The sequence below is a fragment of the Lutjanus erythropterus genome, chromosome 22 (assembly GCF_056507025.1).
Source record: "Lutjanus erythropterus isolate fLutEry1 chromosome 22, fLutEry1.hap2, whole genome shotgun sequence".
Classification (NCBI taxonomy): Eukaryota; Metazoa; Chordata; class Actinopteri; order Lutjaniformes; family Lutjanidae; genus Lutjanus; species Lutjanus erythropterus.
This window is the reverse complement of record NC_139338.1, coordinates 20,771,346-20,796,313: the sequence shown is the minus strand read 5'-3', so window position 1 is coordinate 20,796,313 and position 24,968 is coordinate 20,771,346. Positions and strand designations below refer to the sequence as shown.

The 24,968-nt window shown below is 40.0% G+C and overlaps 1 protein-coding gene across 6 annotated transcripts in view; it reads left to right on the top strand.

The window, feature by feature from the left end:
• The window catches only part of syt1a (synaptotagmin Ia), a 209,581-nt gene that overhangs the window by 156,433 nt on the left and 28,180 nt on the right, over nt 1–24,968 (top strand). For 5 of the 6 annotated variants that reach the window (XM_084711478.1, XM_084711476.1, XM_084711479.1 and 2 more), the window contains 2 exons: nt 15,184–15,356; nt 19,700–19,825. In XM_084711478.1, the coding sequence (XP_084567604.1) occupies nt 15,184–15,356; nt 19,700–19,825 (299 nt within the window). The remainder of the gene's footprint in view (nt 1–15,183; nt 15,357–19,699; nt 19,826–24,968) is intronic. The other variant, XM_084711475.1, reaches the window with a different exon arrangement.

The following is a 24,968-nucleotide window of genomic DNA, read 5'->3' as shown; positions in this document are numbered from 1 at the left end:
GTCATATTCTCCTCTCCAGAGATGCAATGGTTCGGGGAGTCAGTATGAAAAATTCATCCATCCACAGAGGAAGGTTTATTTGTAAGGTTCTATATTTACTGAAATAAAAGACCTAATTTATATTCAGATAACCCAGGGGTCTACTATTGAGCTTTAGCTTCCATATGGGCTTGAACGAGACATTTTCAGTGATGGTAAATGGGAACGCATTTTGAAAGCGTGCATTGCCGCAGAGGGTGAATGAATGGAATCGACATTGTTCAGTATTGTAAATCCAATATGGGTCTGCTGAGGTTGATATCCTGTTTGGCTCTGCGTTGAATGTCTGTCACTGAAATGTATTCCTACCCCATCTAGCAACAGCCTTTTCACGTCATCTTTTAGAGGTGAACGATTCATTATTGCTTCAAAGTTTTGACAATTGTAATCTGAAGAAGAATGAAATTGGGGCATCTTTTGTATACCATAGCCAGAAAAAGTTATGTGAGAGCTTCCCAAAAAAAAAAAAAAGCCTGTCAGTTATAAAAGGTTTTAAATTACTGTTTTCTCAGTCCATCCCCTCAATCAAAAGCAGTGAATTTGCTCCCCGGTGCTGCCAAGCTGATGATGAATGCCCCAAGACTTGTTTACGCCGTAGAATATCGATACTGTCTGGAGAAAGTCAGGTAGCAGATTTAACAAGGAGTATGCGAGAGGAGGAGAAAGTGAATGTGCAGCCTCTTTAATGCTGCCATGGAGGGTTTTTCTTTTTGGGCTTATAACCCAGTTTAAGCCCCGCTGGCTTTGAGGCTGGTCGCATGGAGCTGTCAGACTGGCCTGACTTGTTGCTGCGTTTCTGTCCATCAGGATCTGCAGGACACATCTCTGAGCACAGAGGATACTGCCTTGGCCCCATCTGTTGGCTAAAGGCTCTAGCAGCAAAAAAAACAGCAGACTTTATTTTAGTCTTTGTGAATTTACTGTGCTTGCTTTTTTATTAAGCTATTCTAGACACTTTTTAAGGAAAAACTTTCCCAAAAAATATGTTTGCATGCATATTTCAGCCAGTCTGACCAACTAACTAACTAACTAACTAACTAACTAACTAACTAACTCTGCAACTAATAGTCAGTATTCTGTTTAATATTTCTCAATTATTCTGTTAATAAAGGACCCTGCCAGTGGCTCCCAAAACAAAATATATGACCGTTGGAGAGTACCAGCGACATGCATACTGGATCTTTGGTGTCACATAAATAACATTGTGAAATGGTTGTAGGTCGGTTAGGTTTAGGCACCCAAACTACTTGTTTGGGTTTTGGAAACGATATTTGTCAGGGATAAAATAAGTATGGTAGTTATGTGTATAAACTAAATTACTTTACTGTGTGAAGTAAGGGAAAAGCAAACTATGAAGGATTTTCCAATAAAAAACAGTGCTTATACAAAAATAATCCCTCAAAGTCATTACACACAACCCATTGGGAGTGTGTGTCAGTGCCTGCATTCACAGAGGTCCCACCCTCCACCTGTAGCTTCTTAATTTCTCATTATTTTTCTGTGCTTTGGACGCTTTAACAACCCAAAATGTTGGTATTGATGTCCTGGGAATAAGACTCAACAACTAACTATCATTCTGCACCAACTGCAAACACCAAGTTACAATTCATACTTTATAAGTGCAATACAGCAGTTTAAGGACGTCACGATTTCAGAAATTTATGAGTCAATACCAATACTAGTAAATTTTCACGATTCTTATTAGGCAGCACAGTAAAAGGAAAAACAAGTTGTTTTTCTTTGCAACCTGAAATAAAAACTCTTCTGAGCTTCTAGGACAAAAGACTGAGGTGGAGATTTACTGAGCCTGCCACAAATCCCTGTCAGGAGACCATGCTGCCACGTCTGGAAAGTAATGCAAAAGTGATTTCTGCTCAGACATTAAATCTGTTGCATTCTCTCCGTATTTCTCTCCCTCTTTTCCCTTCCTATTATTTAACAGAATTGTTGTACACACCTGTAATTCTTTACTGTATTTTGTAGCCAGGTGTTCAGCGGCACTGTGTAGAAAAAGAGGTTCACGGTTTCAAAATTTCAAGATTTAACCTGTTTTGTCGTCCTTTGAGCACAGACAGAAGGCAACAGATGCACTGCTGTGTGCACTGCTGCAGTCGGCATGTGTGTGTGTTTGACTGAGAGGGAGACAGAGAAGGGTAGGAGGAAGGCGAGACTATCGCATGCAGTCTTTCTGGAAGAAGCCCATAGTATTTTCTAGAAAACCCTGTTGATTAACTGGATTGATCCACGTGTCACTATTTTTTCTCGAGTGGAAGCAGAAGTGTTGCTGCAGCTGCGTGTTGCTATCTTGCACATGTAGTCTTGCTGTTGTTCAGTGCTGGTAGGCGTTCTTCTTCTTCCACTGGCATTTAACAGCAGACTATAGCCCTTGTAAGTGTTTATGTTGTCCCTGTCATGCCAAGAAAAATTGCAACTCCAAATCAGTGTTGACTTTTGGTTTCAGACAGGACGTGAACAGCGGTCTCCTGGGTGAAAGTCTGGGTGTGTCTGACCCATCCATCCACCCCAACTTCTAAGCAGACTTTGTTGCTCTTTATACTACATCACCTGACTTCCTTCTTTGTTCCTATCATAATTACTAGGGCCACTAGAGGTCACTGCATAACAATATACATAAGTATGTGTCATAGTAGGCTGCTTGCACAACTTCTACATTTGTTAAAAGCGAGAAAAACAAACTCACCAGAACAAAAGGTGATGATTTCTTGTGTTGTCTGACCAAAAGAACATCACCCAAAGACATTCAAAAAACAAGAAAAACTTCACACTGGAAAAGCTGAAACCATGTTTTTTTGTGAGATGCACACACTAATAAGATAACACATGAGCAACATTTGAAGATGTAGAGAAAAGTAGAGAAAAGCACCAACTACAGAGGCAATAAGTGATCATTAAATAAATCAGCATGATTGTTGCACAAACGGTGTACGCCATGATTCCTTCTGCAACAAAAATGAAGCACTTTAATCAATTTGCAAATGATTGAGCCCCCCACTTCCACAGAAACATGAGCACACACACACACACTCTGAGGTCCAACTATGTAATCGCACTAAACCATATTGTGATTTCTCAGTGAAGAGAGCGGTCGCCTCCAAGGAAACCAGCATATTGAATTTCTCAGTAAGTTTTCTAAACACCCAAGGCTTGACTTCCCGATAACAATTAACCTCTGAACACGGAGGCTGTTTGATCCATGACTGCTGGCTCCAACAGCCATTACTCCAAATAACACAGACAGGCGATTGACATTTCAGGAAAATAAATAATGCGTTTCTTTCTCTTTTTTTTTCTTCTTTATCAGGGGCTGTTTACTTTTAGGCAGCCAAAGGCACTCTAAAACATTTTAAAAGCTCTTTTTTTAAGTCCTACAGTCTTGTGTTTCTTAAACCAAAGGAAAAATCTACCTTTATAGGGAAATATTTGTCTCAAATTAAAAGAATTTTGTGGGGTGTTTTACCCCAATTGGAGCAATTTTGCAAATTAAACTAGAACACTTAGACATTTTGTTGTAAACAGGTACAGTCTTCTTAATCCATTTTATCTAAAATCTAAACAGCATCTTACAAAATGAAAGTGCTGAATTGACTTCTGTCTTCTAAGCTAACCTCAGGGTGATGCATGTTGGGATCTTGTTTTTTTTTTTTTTATCCCCTTCAGCTCTAAGCCTGGAGGGGATCATGTGATTTTGAAAACCCTCTTTTTATACCTCCACACCAGTGCCAGCCGTGGCCATGGCGTTATGTTTTTAGGTCATTGCATTTTTTGTGAATGTGGTATCTCAAAGCATGTTTTTGGCCGTAACTCAGGAATTCATACCCTAATTATGAGAAAACTTCACACAAGTGGTGCTGGAAAGTGACCATGTACAAAATAAATGTATTTGTAGTTTATTACATATATTGAGAAAATAAATGTAATTAAATTTCAGTCACCAATCAAAATGTTGGTGATTATGAAGGGGTTACATCCAAATATTCTTCTCGGGTTACCTGGCAGAGGTCTGCACTCACTGAATACACTCCCCTGGATTGAGATCAAAACTCTTTTGCAATTGACTGACAGTCTTTCACTTGGTGCTGCCTGATAAAAGTGTCATACTGATCTGAAGGACTTGATGGTGGCGTAACTTGAGGTAAAGCTAGAGGGAAACTACAAAAAGATAGATCAGAGTTTAAACGTGTTTCAACTTGTTTGACTTTGTGGCTTCTCACAGTCAACAGACAGCAGAGTTAATAAAGGGGATTACGGCGGTGGATCAGCAGAGCCATTCGTCTCTGCCTGCCTGCTGCTTTGGCAACAAGCCTCGCCGTCTCCTCTCTGCCCTCGCATTTGAAAAGTTTGAGACACCATCAGGGGCTGGTCCAACCAAAGCCAGATCAGATTCAACCAGCACCGGCTTCCTTCTGACTCTTCAGTCAACAGATGGGAAACAGATCTTCTGTCTTCTCACCTCTGTGGATGTCTGAACACGTTAGGGTATCATTATCCTGAGAGATTAGAGATTCTTTTTAGCATCACTGGGTGAAATATATTTTATCTGCCTTTGTGCTGGAGCTTTTGAAAACATGATGACATGTTTGTGCTGTTTGCTGTTATTTTCCACCCATGAACACTCAGAAATAGCTGAATATGAGCAGCTGTCCAGACAGTTTGTCTTTTTTGTTATATAAGGCTTTTAAGGCTTAAATGACATCTGGCTATTAGATCAAACTTCATTCTCACAGAGAGCCCAAGTCTGTCCTCTTTTCAAGTAAGTTACACTAGCCATCAGTGTTCCTGTCATTGGTCTTTCTTAAAACCAGAAAGTTAAATGGACATGTGCTGCAGTGCTGGACAGTAAGGACAGCCTATAATTTCAACCTTGATGAAAAGTATTTTTTTCAGCAGAAAAGTACAGTCCCTGTAAGGGTTTTATAAAACTTGTGAGCTAAAGTTGTTAAATGCCAACAAAATAATTGCCATTTTATCTTGGTTGATATAGTGAGCTGCTCAAATTATACTTTCCAGTCCAGTAAATGATATCAGTTTCTATTCCTCATCAGCGTGTTTCAGCTTTTCAGAAAGACAGATAAAAACAGGAAGCTCTGTTAGCCTATATTTAAACACAGTAGTGCTAAATGTGAAATTCTGAGCTGACTCAATGTTTAAAATAACAATTTAGCTTAGAGCTGATGCAGATACCAAGTGTTTTGTAGTTGGTTGTTTTGTATTCGTTGTTATTTATCCCACGATTTGTGCCAAGGAAACAAAGAAATCTTCATTATAAAAAAATCACGATACCACTTGACCTTTTACTCTTATACTCTTACATTTATATCCAGCCAGGGGCTTCATCTCCAGTTCTGTTGTCTGAATTGGACCGCAATTAAACAACACAACATTTAGTGAGCACAAAATTGATGCGACACAACAGATAAACATCAGCCACTGGTCACTGGTGAATTTGCCAATAGGCTGATTGCAGTCAACAAGGTGAATATTGGCCAATACCGATGTATATCTAATAAATCAGCGTATCCCTAATGCTAAAATCATCATGCTAACATGTTCACAATGACAATAATGCATGCTGATTTTAGGAAATATTCAGCATGTGCGCCCTGTTAGTGCTAACACATTCATGCACCAAATTTAACTGCACTTCTTTTCTTTGTGTCTTGAAATTACAATCGCTACTCTTTTATCTCATGTCATTATCACATCTATTGCTCTCATGCACTGTTAATGTAATTACTTCAACTCATTGGATTTTCTGCAAATGCATTGTGTTGATGGGTGCACATTTTCTGATAATAATCAGAATAATGGACCAGGCAGAGGAGAAATAACCAATTTAAGGCGTAAGGCATAAATCAGCCCATTCTAAATCAAATCCTTTTGGTATAAAAGAAGAACTTCACGCACGATCTTTTAGTACAGTTTCATTATCATCAGCTCTCACAGATAGTTGTAAGATGCTCCCCGCTGCAGTCGTATTGTTTGCCTAAACAAGCCGCAGCAGGCAAAGGGCGCGGACAGAGTGTTGCTCTCATAAGCATAACAAGATATAATGTCAAGGTTAATTGACCAACAGGGTCCTGTCACATTAGATTAGTGCAGCCTGCTGGAAGTGGATATAACCCAGATGCGATATTAAACACACACACATGCACACACTCCCCTTTTAAATGCGTCCACCAAACTCTATCCAGTTCATGAAATCTTTCTCTCAAATGTGTCATGTGTTTCCAGGGATACAGAAGAGAACAAATGCACCAGCACTTCCTTTAAATACAGTATTTAGCTTGAACAGAAGCGTCTGACAGAACTGATGTTAATCTTTATGACTAAATTTAAGGTATTCATCATTCTAAGTGGCAAAAAGTAATGCTAATCACATACAAAGATAAGGAGTAAATGCTTTTCTTGAAAGATATCTCTACTTCCTCTCATTGTTAATCACAATAGGACACTAAAGGACACTAAATGTCAGCCAGTGAAAGGCTTTTTGGTATATGCTGAGGTTGCCGCTCTTTGGACTTCCTTCACAGCTCAAAAATGCTATTGGATAAGCTTCTCAGGGAACCCAAACTCAGCATGGTGGTGCATCAGAGCCAAAATCAGCTGGGCTGAGGTTTTCCTATTGTACCAGCTAAATATAGATCTGTCATTCAAAGCTCAATGATGGTATTATTCAGCGCACTTAATATTCTTACTGGCATCCCTGGAACCACTAAAAATATCCCATGTTCACTGAAATGAGAAGTTTAATATGAATAGAAAGGTTGTTTTTATTTAATTTGCTACATGGGTGGGTGGAGTTATGGTTCAGTAGTTACCACCATCACCTCGCCGTAAAAAGGAACAGATGGTTTTAATTCCCAGGTCAGTCTCTGTGAACAGTCTCCTTCCACTTGTGTTGGTTTTCTTGAAGAGCTTTGTTTTAAGCCAGCATTCTGCAATTTGAAAAATTTGAATTGCAAACTCGAATCTAAATAGTTCTTAGATATGCATGTGAACATATTTTATTCATACTGTATATTAAGTCCATAAGCTGTCAGTGTTATCTTTGTGATGTAGTGGTGAATTCTTAGTAGTTCCCTGCATTTTGCCTTAATTGTGATAGATAGATAGAAGACAGATGTATTACAAAATAAAGTGTGCAAGTAAGATAGAGAATCGTGGCAGAAGGCTGAGATTGCACTGAGCAGTCTATTGTTCAGGCTTCAGCAGTCATCAGCTGCCGGATGAATATTATCATCCGAACATGTTCATACTGTACAGGTGTACACAGAGGCCTTTGTAAGCCAACATTACTCAGTGAATATACTGCTAATACCCTGATTTCAAGCCATTTGGTGCTGCAGTTCCCACCACCATTTCACCCTCATCCATATGTGCTTAGCTTTTGGTGTTGTTGACTTTATTAAGATTTAATGTCTGTGTGTGTGCTTGTTAAGGGGGATTAGTCCTCCCAGCAGAATCCTCGGTTATGCTCAGATTCTTTGAATGCTCCCTGAAAAAGCAGAGCCTTTTCCTCCAAATCAAACCGTATAACCATTTGCTACAGCTGTTTAATTCCTTGATGTGTCTCTGGCTGAACCAAACAAACTGAAAGATTTAAGAGCATATAAATAATGAGTTCTTTATGTAATTAGCCAGCCTGAACTATTGATGTCCCGCAGTTTAAGACCTTCAACGTATCAAATCACCCGAAAGCCCTTTATGGTTGTTGATCTGGAGCCCAACAAGGCTTTTACACCAAGTTCAACACAAACCCCTAGCGATGCACAGATTTTCCAACTGTGTTCTTGTGGCCAAAAGTCAATTTAAGTTAGACTGCAAATAAGATAACCTCTGCAGCCTGCAACAAAATGGATTCTGGAATTGACAGGAGGCAGAAGTTTGTTTATATAATCCTTCAAAGCACTCCTCTGACATTTTCTGTCATGCCTTAGTAAGAATCAGAGAGTAGAGTTTCATTACTCTGTGAATTCAGGCACAAACAAAATAAACTTTGTAGGATTATGTTCTGTTCTTTATTCCACACCCTGCCTGATGCAAACTACTGTATGTGCTCTTGAGTATTTGGTACAAAAGTCAAGTCAGTTTTATTTGATAGCCCAATGTCACAAAATTGCAACAAAGGGTTTTAAAATCTTTGCAGAATATAAGACTTTCTATCCTTAGAACCACTGTAGAAGTAATGCCTGTAAAAATTCCAAAGGCAGAATTAAAGGGTGGCTCAGCCCGCTGAGTTGAATCGAAAAACAAAATCATATTGTGACAGACTTTGTAATGTCAGCAAACATTGTATCTTTTCCCAAAGAATCAGTATCATATCTTATCGTGATGAATCTTGTGATTTACACACCTAATATAAACCCCACTAAGCAATTCTGAAGAGAGATAGTTGGTTTTGTTGATTCTCATTCCTAGGTCAACCACCCAAAGTGTTGGCCAACGCATTGCGTTGGTATTTGACGTCACGGCTAACCCCTACTGCCATTGTTTTTTGCCAACGGCTGAGTGGTTTCCATTTGAAAAACCCTGAAAGGAGCACAGATGAGTTGGCCTTTAAAGAAAGTAGAACATACAGTACAGCACGTCAATCATAGTGTCTAAAGTACTCTGACGTTTTCTCATTTAGTGCTTTGGTTTTCAAACTGCTAAAAAGTGATTTGAGCCTGGAGGAACAGCAAACATGGATTTCATCATGGGCAAACCCACCCATTAGAGAAACTCCATTTTCCATGCCGTGTCACTCAGCGGAACAAGAGATAAGTGCTGGGAGTTGAAGTGCAGTGTGCATGCTGGCAATACTCCCTCTCGCTCGCCTTTTCACTTTCTCGGTCTATTTCTCTCTCGAGAAACGACACTCACACAATGTAGTTAATTAGGGGATGCTTTTATTGCTTTCTGGGACTCAGGTTCCTTTAATTAAGGAACACAGAATTGCCTTTCACTGGAAGACGCACTCTTGATGAATAAGATAAGGGGCTGGGTTCATGGATTGATTTCCACTGTAACTGGTTAAATGGCATTCCATCAGTCGTTGATGAAATGCTAGAATGACTGTAGAGTGACAAACATTTGGGTTTATGAAGGAGATTTTGCAGTGTATTTATTTTGATTTCTCTTAATCAGGGCTTCCATTTGGTTCTTTTAGAGAGTGAATGCTTATCGCTGTGGTTTGCCAGCTTGAAATACGAACCTGTCACAACTCTGACATTTCCATTAAAAGACTGTCTTCCTACCTTACCTTGTGTTTGGATTTCTATTCGCGAGAAAAAAGTAGCTTTTCCACTGTTGAAATGTGCCACAGTATCCTCAGAAGTATATGTTGTAGTTTGTCAGCAAGGAGAACGGACCCGAAATGCAGACTAGGCAGGCTGGTGCTGTTCAAAGTGATTTAAAATATGCAGGCAAACTAATCCAAAAGGGGCATGCAGGTAATCCAAAGTCCAAAATCAAACGGAAGTAAAAACACTAGCAAAACTCAAGAACGATGCAAAGGCGAGGAATGATTGACAAGAGATGAAGATGAACTGGCTACTAAAGGAGGAAAACATGCAGACTACACAGTGAGGCTAATTAGGCTTTTTCAAAATAAACTAGGAAATTACTAAACAAAAATTCAAAACCACAACAGTATAAGCTTCTGACAAATGCTCCTGTTATGTCCAAGGTTACAGTCTTTTTCTATCTTTGATTTCACTTTTACTTTACTTCTTACGGCTTCCACCAGATACTGGCTGCATCGCGTCACGGCCGCATCACGTTCACCGGAGCTGATCACAGCTATTCTATACATTGCTTGTGATTCCACCAGCAGCGCCACAGCATGTCCAAGAAGCAGCTCTCAGCTCTCTGCCTCTCTCCCTGCTTCAAATACGTGTTGAGTCTATTTCTGACGGATGCCACTTCGCATCACATCAGAGCAGATCAAGCAGGCGGGAAGTCAGAGACAGAAAAACCATAGAGAATCCGATCAATTTTCAAAATAAAAGACCCCATGCAGACTTGCAATCATAAAAACAGACAGAAAAAGAAACTGTTTAACTACAGAGTTCACTTATCCATGGGAAAAGCACAAAAAGCAAGGAAAGAGAGTCAGTCCAACATAATCTGAGCAAGTCAACATCATCAGGTGGGTGAAATGCTTCTGAAACGTTGCTGGTGGGACATGCGGCCGCGTGTTGGACAGATTAAAACCGTAGTGCAGACGTGCCATGCCCAGTGGAATCAACAAGTTAGAACGTCCCTTCCAGGCATTTAAAGAGTAACCGCCTGTAATGGACGCTCCAAGGAAGTAAAGCAAACCCACCCGCAGTGAGGCAGGGATCATCTCATTTGTCAACACTACACCTGGCATTTCATTCGTTGGGGAATTATGACAGGATTATAATCAGACAGCAGAGGAGAAATCTGAGAGCAGATGTTTCACGAGCACACAGAAGCAGCCTGAGTGCGAGGAGAAAGGCTGAAACTGGAGTGCAGGAAACCAGTGCTAGTAACAATATACCTGAGTGAAAGCATACAGTTTGAGCAGGAGCAGAGAAAATCTAAGCCCAACCGGGGACTATTTGAGTGTGAAGGCAGAGTTTTGAGGGAAAGTGTTGCAGAATCTGAGTGTGAAATCAGTGAGTCATGCTTTCAAATCGAAAGACTACGCTCTTGAATAAAGATAGGAAAAAAGCCCCATAAAGAACATTTGGATTGCAGGTTGTGAAAAATCCATGTGACCTATTGGACTTTTTGACTTCTAACCTTATGATAAGAGCCGCACACCATCTGAACCCAGGTCAGTTCGTCAAAAATGTATTAACTTTGACAAGCTTTTATAAATGGATTACCAACATTTAGAAATTTTCATCAGTTTCCTTCTTTATAATATAATGAACTGTTAAGGCTGCAGTTATAAATTATAAAAAAAGTCATTAATAAAGGGTTTTATATCTGTCTAGCCTGCAGTACACTTGTTAATAGACGGAAATGTGGTTCAGAGCCACTGTGACCCTTCTTCAAGGGATCATAGGTCAAATGATCCAACTAGTCCGCTGGATTTTTCAGAACCTGGCAACCCAAATCAGCCCTTAGTATACCTTTTAACTGATCTATTAAGCATTAGTACGTGAGCCATGAGCCATTAGTTTGGATTACTTGTTAATTAATTAATCTTAAACAGTGTTTTATTAAAGGCTTGCACAACAAATCTGTATGTTTTAAATGTGTAAACCCAGAAAACATGACCCGATCACACCACAGTTTATTATCTGTATAGCTTCATGCTACCGGTTTTGGGTGGCTCATTGTAAACAAGTCCCATCCAGTGTCACCTCCATTACCACAGCGCTCCGAGGCAAGGCCAAAGCTGTAGATCCTAAAGTTATTTTAGAGCATCACTCACTGTTTTTCCTTGGAGGAGAGTGCTTATTGATTTTGTCAACAGAGCATCGATTTCTCTCCTCTCCCTCTCCCCTCGGGCCTCGGCAAAGAAACCACAGCCAAATGATGGTGAGCAAAACCCCAAAGTGATAGACTGTAATATACCTTTCTGTTTTGATGGGTCTTTTTGGAGTTTTTTTTTTTTTTTCGGATAAAGTCTTCAAAGGGCTGGAGTTTATGTTTGTTGGATTTATTTATGATCTCTATTCTTAAGATGAAATTTATGGAGAGATGAAGAGATTTGGAATTTTGTCTATATGAAGAAAAAGACATTTCTTTTTTAGTGTTGCATATTTTGCATAAGTGGCACTCCATATTGCCTCAGTCAGAAGTATTCCCTTTGCTTTTCAGCCTTGTAAACACTAACAAAACGAAAACTGTGCTCCTGAAATTGGCTCATTTGTCTGTTATTCGTCTCTGGTAAAATAGTGGGTGGGCTGCCAGGTGTTTGGTGTCTGCAGAGAATGAAGGAGCAGCGATTATGACTGCTGAAGGGAGAAGTCTGTTCCGAGGTCTCGCATTATTTTCAGCCCATCTGGACTTTATGTGGTCTCTCCGGTACTTAAAACAGCCCACTTCTCTTTCCATCATTGTGTTTGTGGCTAAGTGTGTGTGTGTGTGCTTGTGTGTGTTTGTGTGTGTGGTGCACACGGTAGCTGAATGCTGACTATCGTTGAGCCAGGTGTCACTGTGTTTTCAGATGGCTGTCACTGTTGTTGTTGAGCTGAGTGTGTGACAGTCTGTAGGTGACAGAGTTGACTGCTGGTTGTCCAATTCCTCCAGTCGGGTTCATGCAGCAGAGCAGCAACATATGGTGGAGGAAAAAACGACTAATATGCCACTTCCATCAAATTGCCTTTACTCATGTGTCATCTTAGAGACTGTTTTAAGTGGAAATAGACAACATTTTTGCTTTAACTTATTGTGATGAAGTGACTGTTTATTGCACGGTGTAATAGCTATAGAACAGGGGTTTTCAAAGTCTGAGACTATGGACCTCCTCTCAGAAAAAGCTCGGGAAAAGATTCCCCCTTTAATTTATTTGCTGAGTTGTACTCAATAACCTGGATCCCCTACCTAATATTGTTGTTTTACATAACTTCAGACTACACCAAATGCAGCAAAATTCCCCAATACTGTATCTCTACACTATCTCTTAAACTTAATCACACACATTTAGGCTCTTCTATGCGATCTCCTTTTCATAACTCATGTATAATGAAAGTGCTGTTTTTTTTTTTACTTACATTAACTGAGACTCCCCTGAAACTGTGTAGAGCCCTCCTGGGCAGACCTGCCTCCGACTTTGAAAACCTCTGATATAGAATAATGACACATTCCACATTTAGACTGGTTCCCTATACGCCTTGCTTTTGCTATGCAAATCTATCTGCCACCGGGCACGATTTTTCCTGAGAAAATTATGTCTATTATAGGCTACATGAATGAACAAATTCATGTATTTCTCCTAATGTTTTCTTCTATTGTAACTCCCTCTTCCACCCCGATGCCAACCACTGCTGTAGTTTTTGTCAAACTACTATGCAGTGCACATCACTACACAATTGCTTATGCATCCTCCCAAATTTAATATACAATTGTGACAATTTCAGTGTACCTCTTCAGCGAATACGCTTGTTTCTTTTCTATTTCCAAAGTGGTGTTGATCATTTCCTCAGAGAGCTACCCTCTCTGAAGAAATGTGAAGAGATCCAGTGTTGTGTTGAAGCATTTTCCACCCTCAGATAGTGTTTCCTGTAGTAGTGCCATCTGCGTTTGAGGGGTCGGGAGGGGAACACATATCAATAGGGAAATGTTTCCACACCTGTTGTCTTTGCCAGAGGGGCACAAGCAATAATACCACTTTATAATGGGAGGGATCTCAAAAGTGGTCAGTTAAATCAGTTTAATCTGATTTAATAGATTTAGCGTTTCCACTGGTAAGTTTCTTCACCAAATATCTATCACATATATCTATTCTGCCATCAATGGTAACATCAATTATTAAATGTTATTGTATGTGATCTGAGCAAAAACTGGCTCTAAAATTCCCAGTGCTTTTTTCCAAGACCTCCAACCTTATGTAAAATTTATTAGTGGACCTTAAATTAATTATAGTTATTTTTTTAATTGGTTAACCTATTCATGCATTATGTGCTGCTCAGTAAGCTCCCAGTCATGTTTAATGATTAATACATGATATTGTTAGGAACTATTGTTATATACTGTGGAAAAACACTGACAAGAGTGTAATATAAAGGCGAATAAATGTATGTGCTTGGTAAATTATTCTAGGCCTCATCAACTGTTTTTCTAATCTGTTACTTGTTTTTAATAACATCTTTCATCCTTTAGATGACATGAAACACGTAGCTGCATTCAAAGTGGTAGAGCTGCTCAGCTCAATAATTCAGTCAAACCTCAATAAATTAGAGAAAATGTTCTGCTGGCTATTATTCAAATGTTTTTAGATCAATTCCTCCTTTTCAAGGTAGCCACTGCTTTATTCATTTTACTACTTGAAACTTAAGACAGTCCTTTACTTTTTGTTGTCTTTTGTCTTCTCTCAGACTCCTGTGGTTTTAAAGAAGCATTGAGACACATCATCTGTTTATAAACGTAGAATTAATTTGTTTCTCAGAAGAATTTATGCTTAATAGCCAAGTGAGTTTACTAAATCTTATAAATGGAAACAGTGTCATATTATTTTTTTTTCTTCAGTTCCCTGTGTAAGAAAATTGAGAAAGATGAAAAGCATAAAAGTGTGTTCTGCTTAATTAGACTAAGTTAAGGATGCAGTAAAGAAAGCGGTCTGTCATTCAGTCACTCTGTTAGTTTAATTAGATTGCATTGTAACTGTATTTTCATGCATTTAAATGATACTGTCATCTCACAACCATCTTTTCAAACCATACAGCCTCAGTTCTTCCAAATACCAGACCTGATGGTTCATTCCTCGATGTAAATGAACTGGCATGAATATCTGCCTCCCACTTCACTAAATCAAATCAAATAATAAATATTTTTGTCTATCTATATATTTCCATGTTTCTCACAAGAAATTATTCGTATACATACCATATTTTCCTCTGGGCTGAACTTCAAATGTGCAGGTTTAATGTGAAGTTCTGTCTCTGATGACGGTTTTTGTCTAAAACTGTAGTCTATCTGTAAATAATTCAAACCGCCGTGGCCCTGTTACTGCACCATTGACTCGTCATGGTCGTACCACTGTTAATACCTCTCAAGAACACCCCGCAAAATTACCACCGCCCTCAGTCCTGGCAACTTCTGAGTTGCCAACAATTGCCGTGAAAGTGTCAGATGTCTGAGAATCTTTTGTTTAAATGGCAAGTGGAAAATGCCAACATCTGTTACTTCCACTAAATTGGCCAAAACTGTGCAGTCGTGTCCTGTCCTGCTAGTCAGGACCAATCGGTAGGAGTCTGCCACTTCTTGATGGACCCAGGCGCTGGCTCAGGCACCGATCCGGTGTGCCAACACTGCAGGCACACACACATTTTCCTACCTTTATCTCACCTGTCAGTTGCTATAATCACTTTTTGGGATTTCGGTTCAAATGCTGCTTTGGCCCAGTTCCCTGAAATGTTGTTTTCTTCTCTGCAAGATGCAGCAACGCTTTATTTCTCCCAGAAGTTTAATCCAAACTCTCTGTCCTGTTTGCTCCTTCCCCAGTGCCATCATGGGCCATTGTCTCAATCGCCTTCGTGGCTATCATCCTGGTGTTAGCATGCTGCTTCTGCATCTGCAAAAAATGGATATTCAAGAAGAAAAACAAAAAGAAGGGCAAAGACAAGGGCAAAAATGCCATCAACATGAAGGACGTAAAAGATGGAGCCAAAACCGAGGTAAAGACTTTTAACTATTGTTGCTTTAAATGCAGAAACATATCCCTTTCTTATTAGGCTAGTTTAAGAAAACTCTTACTGCCAAAACATTTTGTTTTGCTGGATCTTCAATGCATGATGTTACGTTAGAAGTTGAAAATTATTTGTCTAGAAATATCTTTTAAATAAGCAAATAGTATTTAGTGTTTTTATTTTTTGCTGTGCTTGACATGTATTCACTTTTTATCATTTTAGTGCTTCTAATGCTAATTGTGACAGATTTGATTGATCACATTTGCAGTGATATCAACATGTTATGTTTTGTTTTTACTAACATTCTGAAAATAATTTCACTGCAAATATGGCTGTCAAAAATGTCCCTATTTAATTTATTGCAATGGCTGCTATTTTACTGTATGTATTATGCATGTATTATGCATTTATTGTTGCCAAAGAGATACATACAGTATTACTTACTCTGATATTTCACCACTTAATTAAAAAGAATTCAGTTTAATTACAGGAGAGTTAATGGAAGTCATTTAAATGGCTTCAGATTGAAGAGAGTATATTTCAGTCTCTCTTTTTTCTCCTACTTTTCGTTCCTGTGAGTGTTTTCTTTTTGTCATATGAGGACCTGCTCACTTGTTGAAGAGTGTGAGTAACGTTTGCCGTGCAATGAAGTGGTATCCACCCAGAGAAATGACATCACCAAACGATAAACAAATGGGGAGGGAATTTAATTAAACTCTACCTTTCAACAGGACAGACTGGGAGGCAATGAAACCCTGACACTACAGACGGAGTTAGCACACTAATTGCACTGGCGGAGCATCATTATGCTGCCGTCCTTGGTGGAAACATGTACAAAGTGTGTTTAATTTGCTGCAACATCTCTGCTATCAGAGGTGGATCCAAAGCGTAGACAGAAACCACTGACAATGTTTTCACACTTCATATGACTTACTTGTTGTAGAAGACAGCGTAAATTAAATGTTAAAGGCTAATTTATTTTCTTTGGTAATAGAGAACAGTTGGAAACTTTAAAGGTGACCTATTATGCTCATTTCCAGCTCTAGATTTTCGTTCTTGGATCCCTCTAGAGAAGTTTTGCATGATTCAGAGTTCAAAAACATATTTATTTATCTTATACTGGCCCTGTATGCAGCCAGTCTATTCACCCTCTGTCTGAAACCAGGCATTTTAGCTCCTGTCTCTTTAAGGCCCATTTCCCAAAAGCCCTCTGCTGATTGGCCACATGCTGAGGAATGTGACCCATGTCTGTGAGCGCCTCAACTTCAGACTTGGCTCAGAGGGAGTGTTGGCTGCCAGGCCTCAATGACTACTTTAAGAAAACACAACTTTATTTACTGATCATGGTGAAATTAGATTTTATTTCACAGAGAAAATATTTTCTGGTCTTCTTGTGATGTCCTCCGGCTGCTCTGCCTCAACTTTCAGTGATTTACTTTGAAGATTTTTCTGATTACCATATAGATTTAGATTTTTTTTAATGGCTACTTTAGCCACTAGTTGGCCTTAGAGATTGGTCTGGCTATGCAAGACTGCAGCATCCAGTGCTTTTGATCAGTGTCTTAGCATGGGAAATATATGGGGCACTGACTCTGATCAATTTACTGTTCATCAGACCACAAATTAAGAATTCGGTTAGAGAAATGATAGAAGCTACCACAGAACAGTGTTTCTGGGGACTGACTGCTCTACACAAGCACACAGCTTTAGAACTTTATTTGGTGAAATTGGATCATATTTTTTGGAAAGAATATTTAAATTTTTTCTCTCTGATGTCCTCCGGCTGCTCTGCCTCAACTTTTGTTTCTTGATGGAAAAAGCTTTACTTTATTAACTGCTTAATGCTAGTGTGCTCACTCTGTTCCATGCAGATGACCCTGCTTGGACTGGGAGCACAAACACCAGCAGAGTGCAGTCTAGCAGTTGCTAAATAGCAGTAGCAGTTAGCTACATCAGCAACAAGTAAAGACACCCATCCATCAGAAAAAAATCAGAGAGAGTTGAGCAGCAGCAGGACATCAGTGGTAAAATCAGAAAATATGAAACTTATTTACAACTGATCCTTTCTAAGAGACAAACAGAGCATGAAAATAACCTTGAGCAGAGCAGTCGAATGAAGACAGAGTGGGTGGGCATTCTCTGCACGCTGTTCCTGGAGCAGATGACCACATAAGGAAATACATGATGTGCCGACATCAGCTGGTCGCGTCGCGTCAAGTCGACAAAAATAAAAATAAAAAAACATAGAAAACATTTCATTCAGGCAGCCGAAACTGGAATATTTTGCTCACAGGAATTACTTCTACATACATGTACCTCATTATCTGAACCTTTGGGCACATTTAATAAGAACATCCAACATTGTAACATTATGACAGAAAATAAGGAAGCATAATAGGTCCCCTTTAATAACCAGCAAGGTCAGTCAAATAGCTGCAGTACAGTACATCACTTAGCTTGTTAGAGGAGAAGATTTTCCATTATTTTCCAATATCCTGACTGCCTTTGAACAATCCAATTTTTGTTTCCAAACAGCCATTCATCAAAATAAAAGAGTCCATTTGGTCACCCTAATAACTAATCTCTGAGATCGGTGAATCTGCCACTTCCGAGGCAAGCGGTCATTTCTCCTGGTGTGCCCAGACTCTGGCGTGTTAACTCCTGTGTGTGGTTGTTTTAATTTGTGTTTCTTCCTTCTATGTCCTCCTTATCTGTGTTGTGTCTGATGACTGTTCGGGATGGTCACTGGCGGTAGGTTCCTAATTGCTGTTGGATCTTCTTAAGCCTGCTGCTCTGATGTTTTTTTGTAGCCTCTTGACAACAACTTAATCCCGTAGAACCAAATATATGTAACTATGCATACAGTACATGTATATCTACTGTATATATGTGTGTACAACCTGCATATGCACATATATATGTATGAAAGAAACACTGGGTGCGCATTGACAAGGTTGAACCATGCTGATTTTTTGTGCCAAGCTAAAGTCTCCTGCCTTTTGAATCTTGAATTTACATTTCAAACGAGTGGCGGCGAGCGAACGTAGAATGATTGAGAGGCTCTACAAGTAAATGTTCTATTGAAACTGGTGATGAAAAGGAAGCTTTTGACGTACAGTAGCGTTTTTATTCACAGCTGTCAACCAAGGTGAAATTAATCCGACCTCTCCTGGAGCACAGACGTATAAAAGTTGGATTAACCTTTATAAAATCATAGATTAGAGAAATAGGGGATTTTATTTCCTCAATCATTTTACCTGCTCAACTTTCCCCTTCTTTTATGTGCCAAAGAAAACTTAAAGACCACTCACTTTGGATTTGCTCCCAAAAGGCGGAGACCAAGTGGCTCAGTGGAGAATTTTAAAAACCAATCAGTGTTGTTCAGCCTTTTGCTTTCACATGAGCAACTTGACAAACTAATAGGAGCAGGCCCCCCGATGTACATTACAACCCCTTTTACCAACACCTCCCCACCCACCGCTGGCATGATGCTTCTAGCTACCATCGGCGTAGGGGATAACATAACAGCTTTAGGGGTTATGATGGCAATGTGACTGTATGTCTGAGGGCGTAACCAGACTTGGGAATGGGGGAATCACACGAGAGCACCGGTTTGTACAACAGAGAATGCTCTGCATGCCTAACGAAAAGAGACATCTTGGAAGGCAACTTTTGACGCTGAATGAATGACCTTGAGAACTAGTCTTTGCCTCTTCAATCGCATGTTGGTCTTATAACAAACTCCTCCACCCCTCCTTCTCCCCCCCTCACCTCCCACCAATGCCACCACCTGCTACCCTTACCTGAGTGCCAGGCTATCGAAAGGGCAACTTCACTTGTCACTCTCTGCCACTTCAGACACTTCCCAGTTGATATGTGTTTTGCCAAAGACTTGATCTGCCTGAAATAACATCAAGGGAATTGTCTTACTGTGATCTTTTCCGGAAGCATCTCTCTTCTCCTTCTTTCTGTCCTCTCTCTCTGTCTCCCCCCCTCTTCTTTCTCTAATGCCTGCCCATTGCTCTCATCTCTGGCGCCATCATTTGATCTTTCCTCCCTTTAGACAGAAACACCCAGAGATTGATAGAAAATCATCATCAGGGGACCAGGCCCGGGGCTTTAGTGCATCACAGAGCATGTCCTGGTGTTAACTGCTATGGTGTTTTAGTGCTTGCTTCCCCCCGTTCCCCCCTCCTTTTATACACCATAAAACAAGTGGCAGCTTTTACAGGAGTAGGTCCACTGGCAGGACCTGGGCGGGGAACGGCTGGCTGGGTGCTAGCACCAGCGACAAACAGGCGACACTGACTCTTGGTGGGTGTCTCCTTCAGGCCTTGAAGGATGAGGAGGATGCGGAGACAGGGCTGACTGAAACGGAGAAAGAAGCCGAGCCCAAGGAGGACCAGAAACTGGGCAAATTACAATACTCCCTGGATTACAATTTCACAGAGAATACGGTAAGGGTCTGTTCTCCGAATCTCTCTGTTTGTGTCGTTATTGCGAAAGGTCCTCCTTCGTAAGTATGGTCGCACCAAACCCGCTGAGGTGGTCCAACTTTTCATCTCTCCAGAGATTAAACAGGACCCACCCAGGTTTTGCACAACATTCTCTTTTGGTTGCATTACCACCGCTGTAAACACAGTTTGGTCACTGAAGCTTGAGAGCGATCTCGCAGGGGTATCATGGCAGTCGAGTTTGTGCGTTCGCCACTGAGCCTTGTAAAAGATACAGTACACTACTGGGATTTAGGTCGCCTCTGAATTTGTTTCTTTCTTTCTACTTGATTGAAAACAGCCCCTGCAGATATCCATCTGCTTTATTTTTTCCAGCGACTGAGTTTTAAAAAGCAGAATGAGGAAGCACATCAACTTCCTGGCACCAGATGTTGTGTGACAGATAATAGATGCGGTGCGTGAACACAGCCCTGTCCCTCACTGGGCTAGCTAACTCCCCATTATAAACAGAACTGACAGCCTGAGATTAGACAGTAACAGTCACTGCTCCTATACACGATGAGTCACACACTGCCACAGGTACAGCTCCCTACCTACACACAAAAAAAAGCCTTTCATCACAATACAAAGGTTCTCATGCAGTTTTTGTCTCAGTAATCTCAATAATAAATCATCTTTAGACAATCTTTAGTTAACCTTTACGTCACTTTTTGTCTGCAGTTAAGTTTCCCTCTCTTGTCTTTTTCATCTTGTTGCTGTGTGATGGATATAACAAGTACTGTAATCATCTTTTACTGTCTCATCCATTTAGGTTGAAATCAACAAAATAAAAATAACAAATAATTCTCCCCAAATGCATTGTTGGAAACATTTGTGATAATGTTGTACGTTACCTAACGAAACATGTAATATAGGTCTAGCTAATGTGTTTTTTATGTGGAAATGTTACATATTATAGCTATAAAATGTTTAGGTAAAAGGTTGTCAGAAAAATAAACACTCAAGTAAAGTATATACAACAAGTATTTATACTGCGTTTTTTTTCCACGCCTGTAATATTCATCAATGTGCAGATTATAGAGCTAATAATGATGCTGAAAAAAAATCTGCATTAGTGTTAAATGAAGCAGACCCTTATTTCTTCGGAGAATAAAATTATAAAGTATTGAGTCAAGGAGTATTATGTGGACAATATTACATTGCACAGAGTTGATCTGTCATGTAGTGGGAGGCAATGACAGGTCTCTGTATGAGGTTCTTGATTACAATGGTAATAAGCTTCACACTGGAGCTGGAGTGTAATGAATGGATGACAGTTTTCACGCTTTGTGACAGTGACCTCCGAGAAGACGGGCTCGGCTCATCGCCCCTCCGGCTGCCTCTGAAGTTAAGGAAGCTCACAACAGACGGATCTAAAAACTCAGGGAGGCAGCCGGTTCATCTGACCCACTTTCAGCTCACTGACGGACACAGTCCACAGGCACAGCAACCTTGGAGAAAATGTTTTTTTTTCTAATCCTCAGGCTTTGAGGCCCATGCAATCAATGTAAGCACCATAGAACTGCTCGAGGAGAACTGGCACAGGTGATTGGTTTAGTGCCTTGACTACGGGTTCTTTTATAAAGCAGAAGGCTGTGTGAAATTTCAATTATTGCTGAATAGATGGCAGTTCTTTAAGGCAGGATATTATGGAGAACAATGACTGTCTACAAGATGATATTTAATCGCTGTTGAAGCATGAACATGCCACTTGTCAGTGTTTCTCTTACTTTGTGATGAGATTAAATTTCATTGTTCAAACCAGGCAATCTGAACTGCCACTCACACTGATGTCAAAACTGGAATAAACAGGCCAGTATCTCTAGAGACCACGTTCAATTCTACAACTCACAATGTAAGGCCGGAGTTTACTTGATATGAAAGACTTCATGTGTTGTTTGACCACTTCTAAAGGTACAAGTGTTTATATCTTTTCTTAGAGGATACACTTTAAACCGGGGCAAAAAGCCGGCTATCATGGAGAGGGCTGAAAATTGTTTCAGACGGCCTCCTTGAAGGCAATTGCAGTGGTGTACTCATTTGTGCAAAAAGCGACAGAAGTAGTGTGTGCAGAATGAAAAAGGAAGCTCAAGAGAGAAGTTCAAACACTTCGTACTATCACAAATCCTGCATACTTTCTTAGCTCCCTGGCCACATCTAGCCAGAGAGTTGCACTGCTTTTTAGGGATAGGGTTTCATGGGGTTGTTTGAAGCATACTGATGCCATTAGTCTATAAGATTCAGTGCCAGTGCAGGAAGTATGCAGTGAAGTTGGCGTGATAGATGGGCATGTAGCCTGTTAGACTGCAGTTTGCTTCGCATGACAGACCAGTCATTAATGTCAGGGGTTTTTTGGTCTTATGTAAGTCAGGGTCACAACACAGTATGAAAAAGTATAGAGTTTGATTTTAGTACTTTTCAGGTCTGGACAAGTATGGAAAAAATATTTGTGTTTCCAGACTATCAACCCCATTCTGCTTTCTAAAATATAAAGTTAAGCATGCAGAGTGTTTTTCATGCTATTTATTGCAGGCAGTCAGTGCGGACAAAATGAGTCCACCAGAAAGAGCTTGATGTTATTGAAAGCAAGGCAAGAAGTATTGCATGCACACTGCGCTGCCTCTACACCACAGCCTGTAACACAGCTCTGTCCGAAGTGTCTTATAACTGCCTAAGTTTGAAAAAAAAATGTACCAATATCTTTGTATTGCATCTTTTCAAAGCATCACAAATCAGCTGAAAAAGTATGAAGTTTTAAAATGGAAAGTGTGTAGGAACCCTGCTTATCATAATCTTTCTGAAACAGTATGTAAGGGTTTTAGCTGCGTAGCTACAACTTCCTTAACTACTTTAGACCTGCACACCATAGCTATTCTTTTACTTTCTTTGGCAACTTATATGAGAATAGCACCCATCTCCGTGGTTCTGGTCCTTGATGACAACTTAAAGTATCTAGAACACAAAGTGTGGTGTAGAATGGGCAGTCAGGGGTGCTATGGGGTCTAGAGGGGTATCTAACTTCTAATTTAGGGACCCAATCAAATTTGCATCCATATTGATATGAAATGTCAAACATGAAGGTGGCTGTACTAATGTAGTGGATAATAGATAAAGCTACAGCCATATATACAAACCCCAAACAGCCTGTTTAAGAAGATGTGCTTGGATTGCTGGAAACTATGTGACCGTTGGTGAAAAAAATGTTATCATTGAGCTCCACATTGTCATATGAATTTGTCTCAAAAATTAGAAAATACGGCTCATTTAAGATCCCGCCGTAAGCACTGCTAAATAATATATTGTGTGAGACTTTCCCATCATGGCCTAAAAGATCGGTCGGTAAATGTTCCACCCCGCCAAGAAAAAGAGGGGAGACCCTGGTTTGTGTGTGTACAGAGACTGAGGCAAGAAAATCAGGCTGAGTGGGAAAAGACATGCAGATTAATGTCAGGTCCTCGTGGCAATGAGTCTCAGCTTTGTTTCTGTCTGTTAACCACCACAAATGGCTGCTGCCCCTGGTGTTGATGATTCTGGGTTTATACACTAATGAGATGAAAAGGTTTTGTAAAAGATCCAAATCACTCAGGGAGTGACGACGCAGCTACATCAGGCAAATACACAGCAAATGAACCACAAAGAGCCCTCTCAGCACAGCAGGAAGGGAATTATAATGTCATTCCTACTTTCAACATCATTACCATTTTCATTGCTCTTTGCAGGTCAAGAGCAGGCACATTGCTTTGTGTCCAGTCAGAATGTGTGGATTTTAAACTAATTATTAAGATGGCATGAATTTCAAACCATTCATATTATTTTTTTAAAATTATTTATTTCAGAATTTCCCCTTGACAGTTCATTTCTGAAATAACGCACAGAGCCACTTCAGTAAATATTGGTCAGTGTGTGTGTGGTGTGGTCACAGCAGAGCCATGATGCACTGGGACAAAGCTCTCCTAAGATAAGCTGCCAAGGGCTGAATCACCATCCTGTACCCATTCTGGTCAGCGTGCTGCTCACTGGGCTGAACAGTCACACACAAACAGAGAGGGGTTAATACCAGCAGCCCTCTGCTTTGGTAAGGCCCGAGTCCTCTGTTAAACGGAAACACCCACACAGATGTGCAAACACAAGGACGTAGTTGTTTTGTTTTACTCTCAAAGGTGTGATGGTCAATAGCCAGGCTTTAATGGGGGCAATTTGTGCTGAAATAGTAGATCATTTGATTTGTAGAACTATAGAGTTGCTAAATGGGTGAGGTGTTTTCCTCATTGTGTATTCCTATTTTAGTTTTTCTTTCATCCACATCCTCAGTGTTGATTAAAAGTACATATTTTCCTCTTACCCGTAGTGCTATCCATCCATTTAATTTCGTTGTGAGTTTCAGAGCTTTGGAGATATCAGTGGTCGAGATGTGTGCCCTCTCTCAAATATAATGGAACTGAAATCTATTACGGCAGAAAGAAAGTAGTTCCTACATAAAACTGCTCGCAGCAAAGTGGATTATCTTCACTAACTGGGATGTGATTTCTAGAAAGAGACATTGCTGGGTTTTTTTTTTCAAATTTTCAAATTTTTCAAATCGAGCACCGCAAGCCAAGTAACATCTAGTTCCATTTTATTCAAGAGAATACAGACAACTCTACGGCTGATCTCTCCAAGGAAGAGGTGCAATATGTATTTTTGATTTTGGGGTGAATTGTTGCTTTAACGTAGGGACACTTGACTCTCCCGGATAATGTAGCTATCACATGGTCATTATTTCAAAACATGAGATATTGTGTATTTTCCATCATTTTGGCTTGGAAGGTGACTCAAAATACTACAGTATCCATGAGCCTTGGTTGATTTGGCATGTAGAAGATGTGCTAATCAGAATGGTAGCCATCACTATAATTACCAAATTCATCTAAAATTAATCCAAAATTAAGAGTTTTCTCAGCAACATGTTCTTTTGAAAATTCATTTGAAAGAATTTTAAGCTCTGTGACTGGATGTTTCTTGAAATTCAACTAGAAATATCTTAGTGCCTATACACTGTAAACTGTGTAGCTTTGAGTTTTGAACTGTTAAGCAGACAAAACAAGCAGTTTGAAGATATCATATTGGG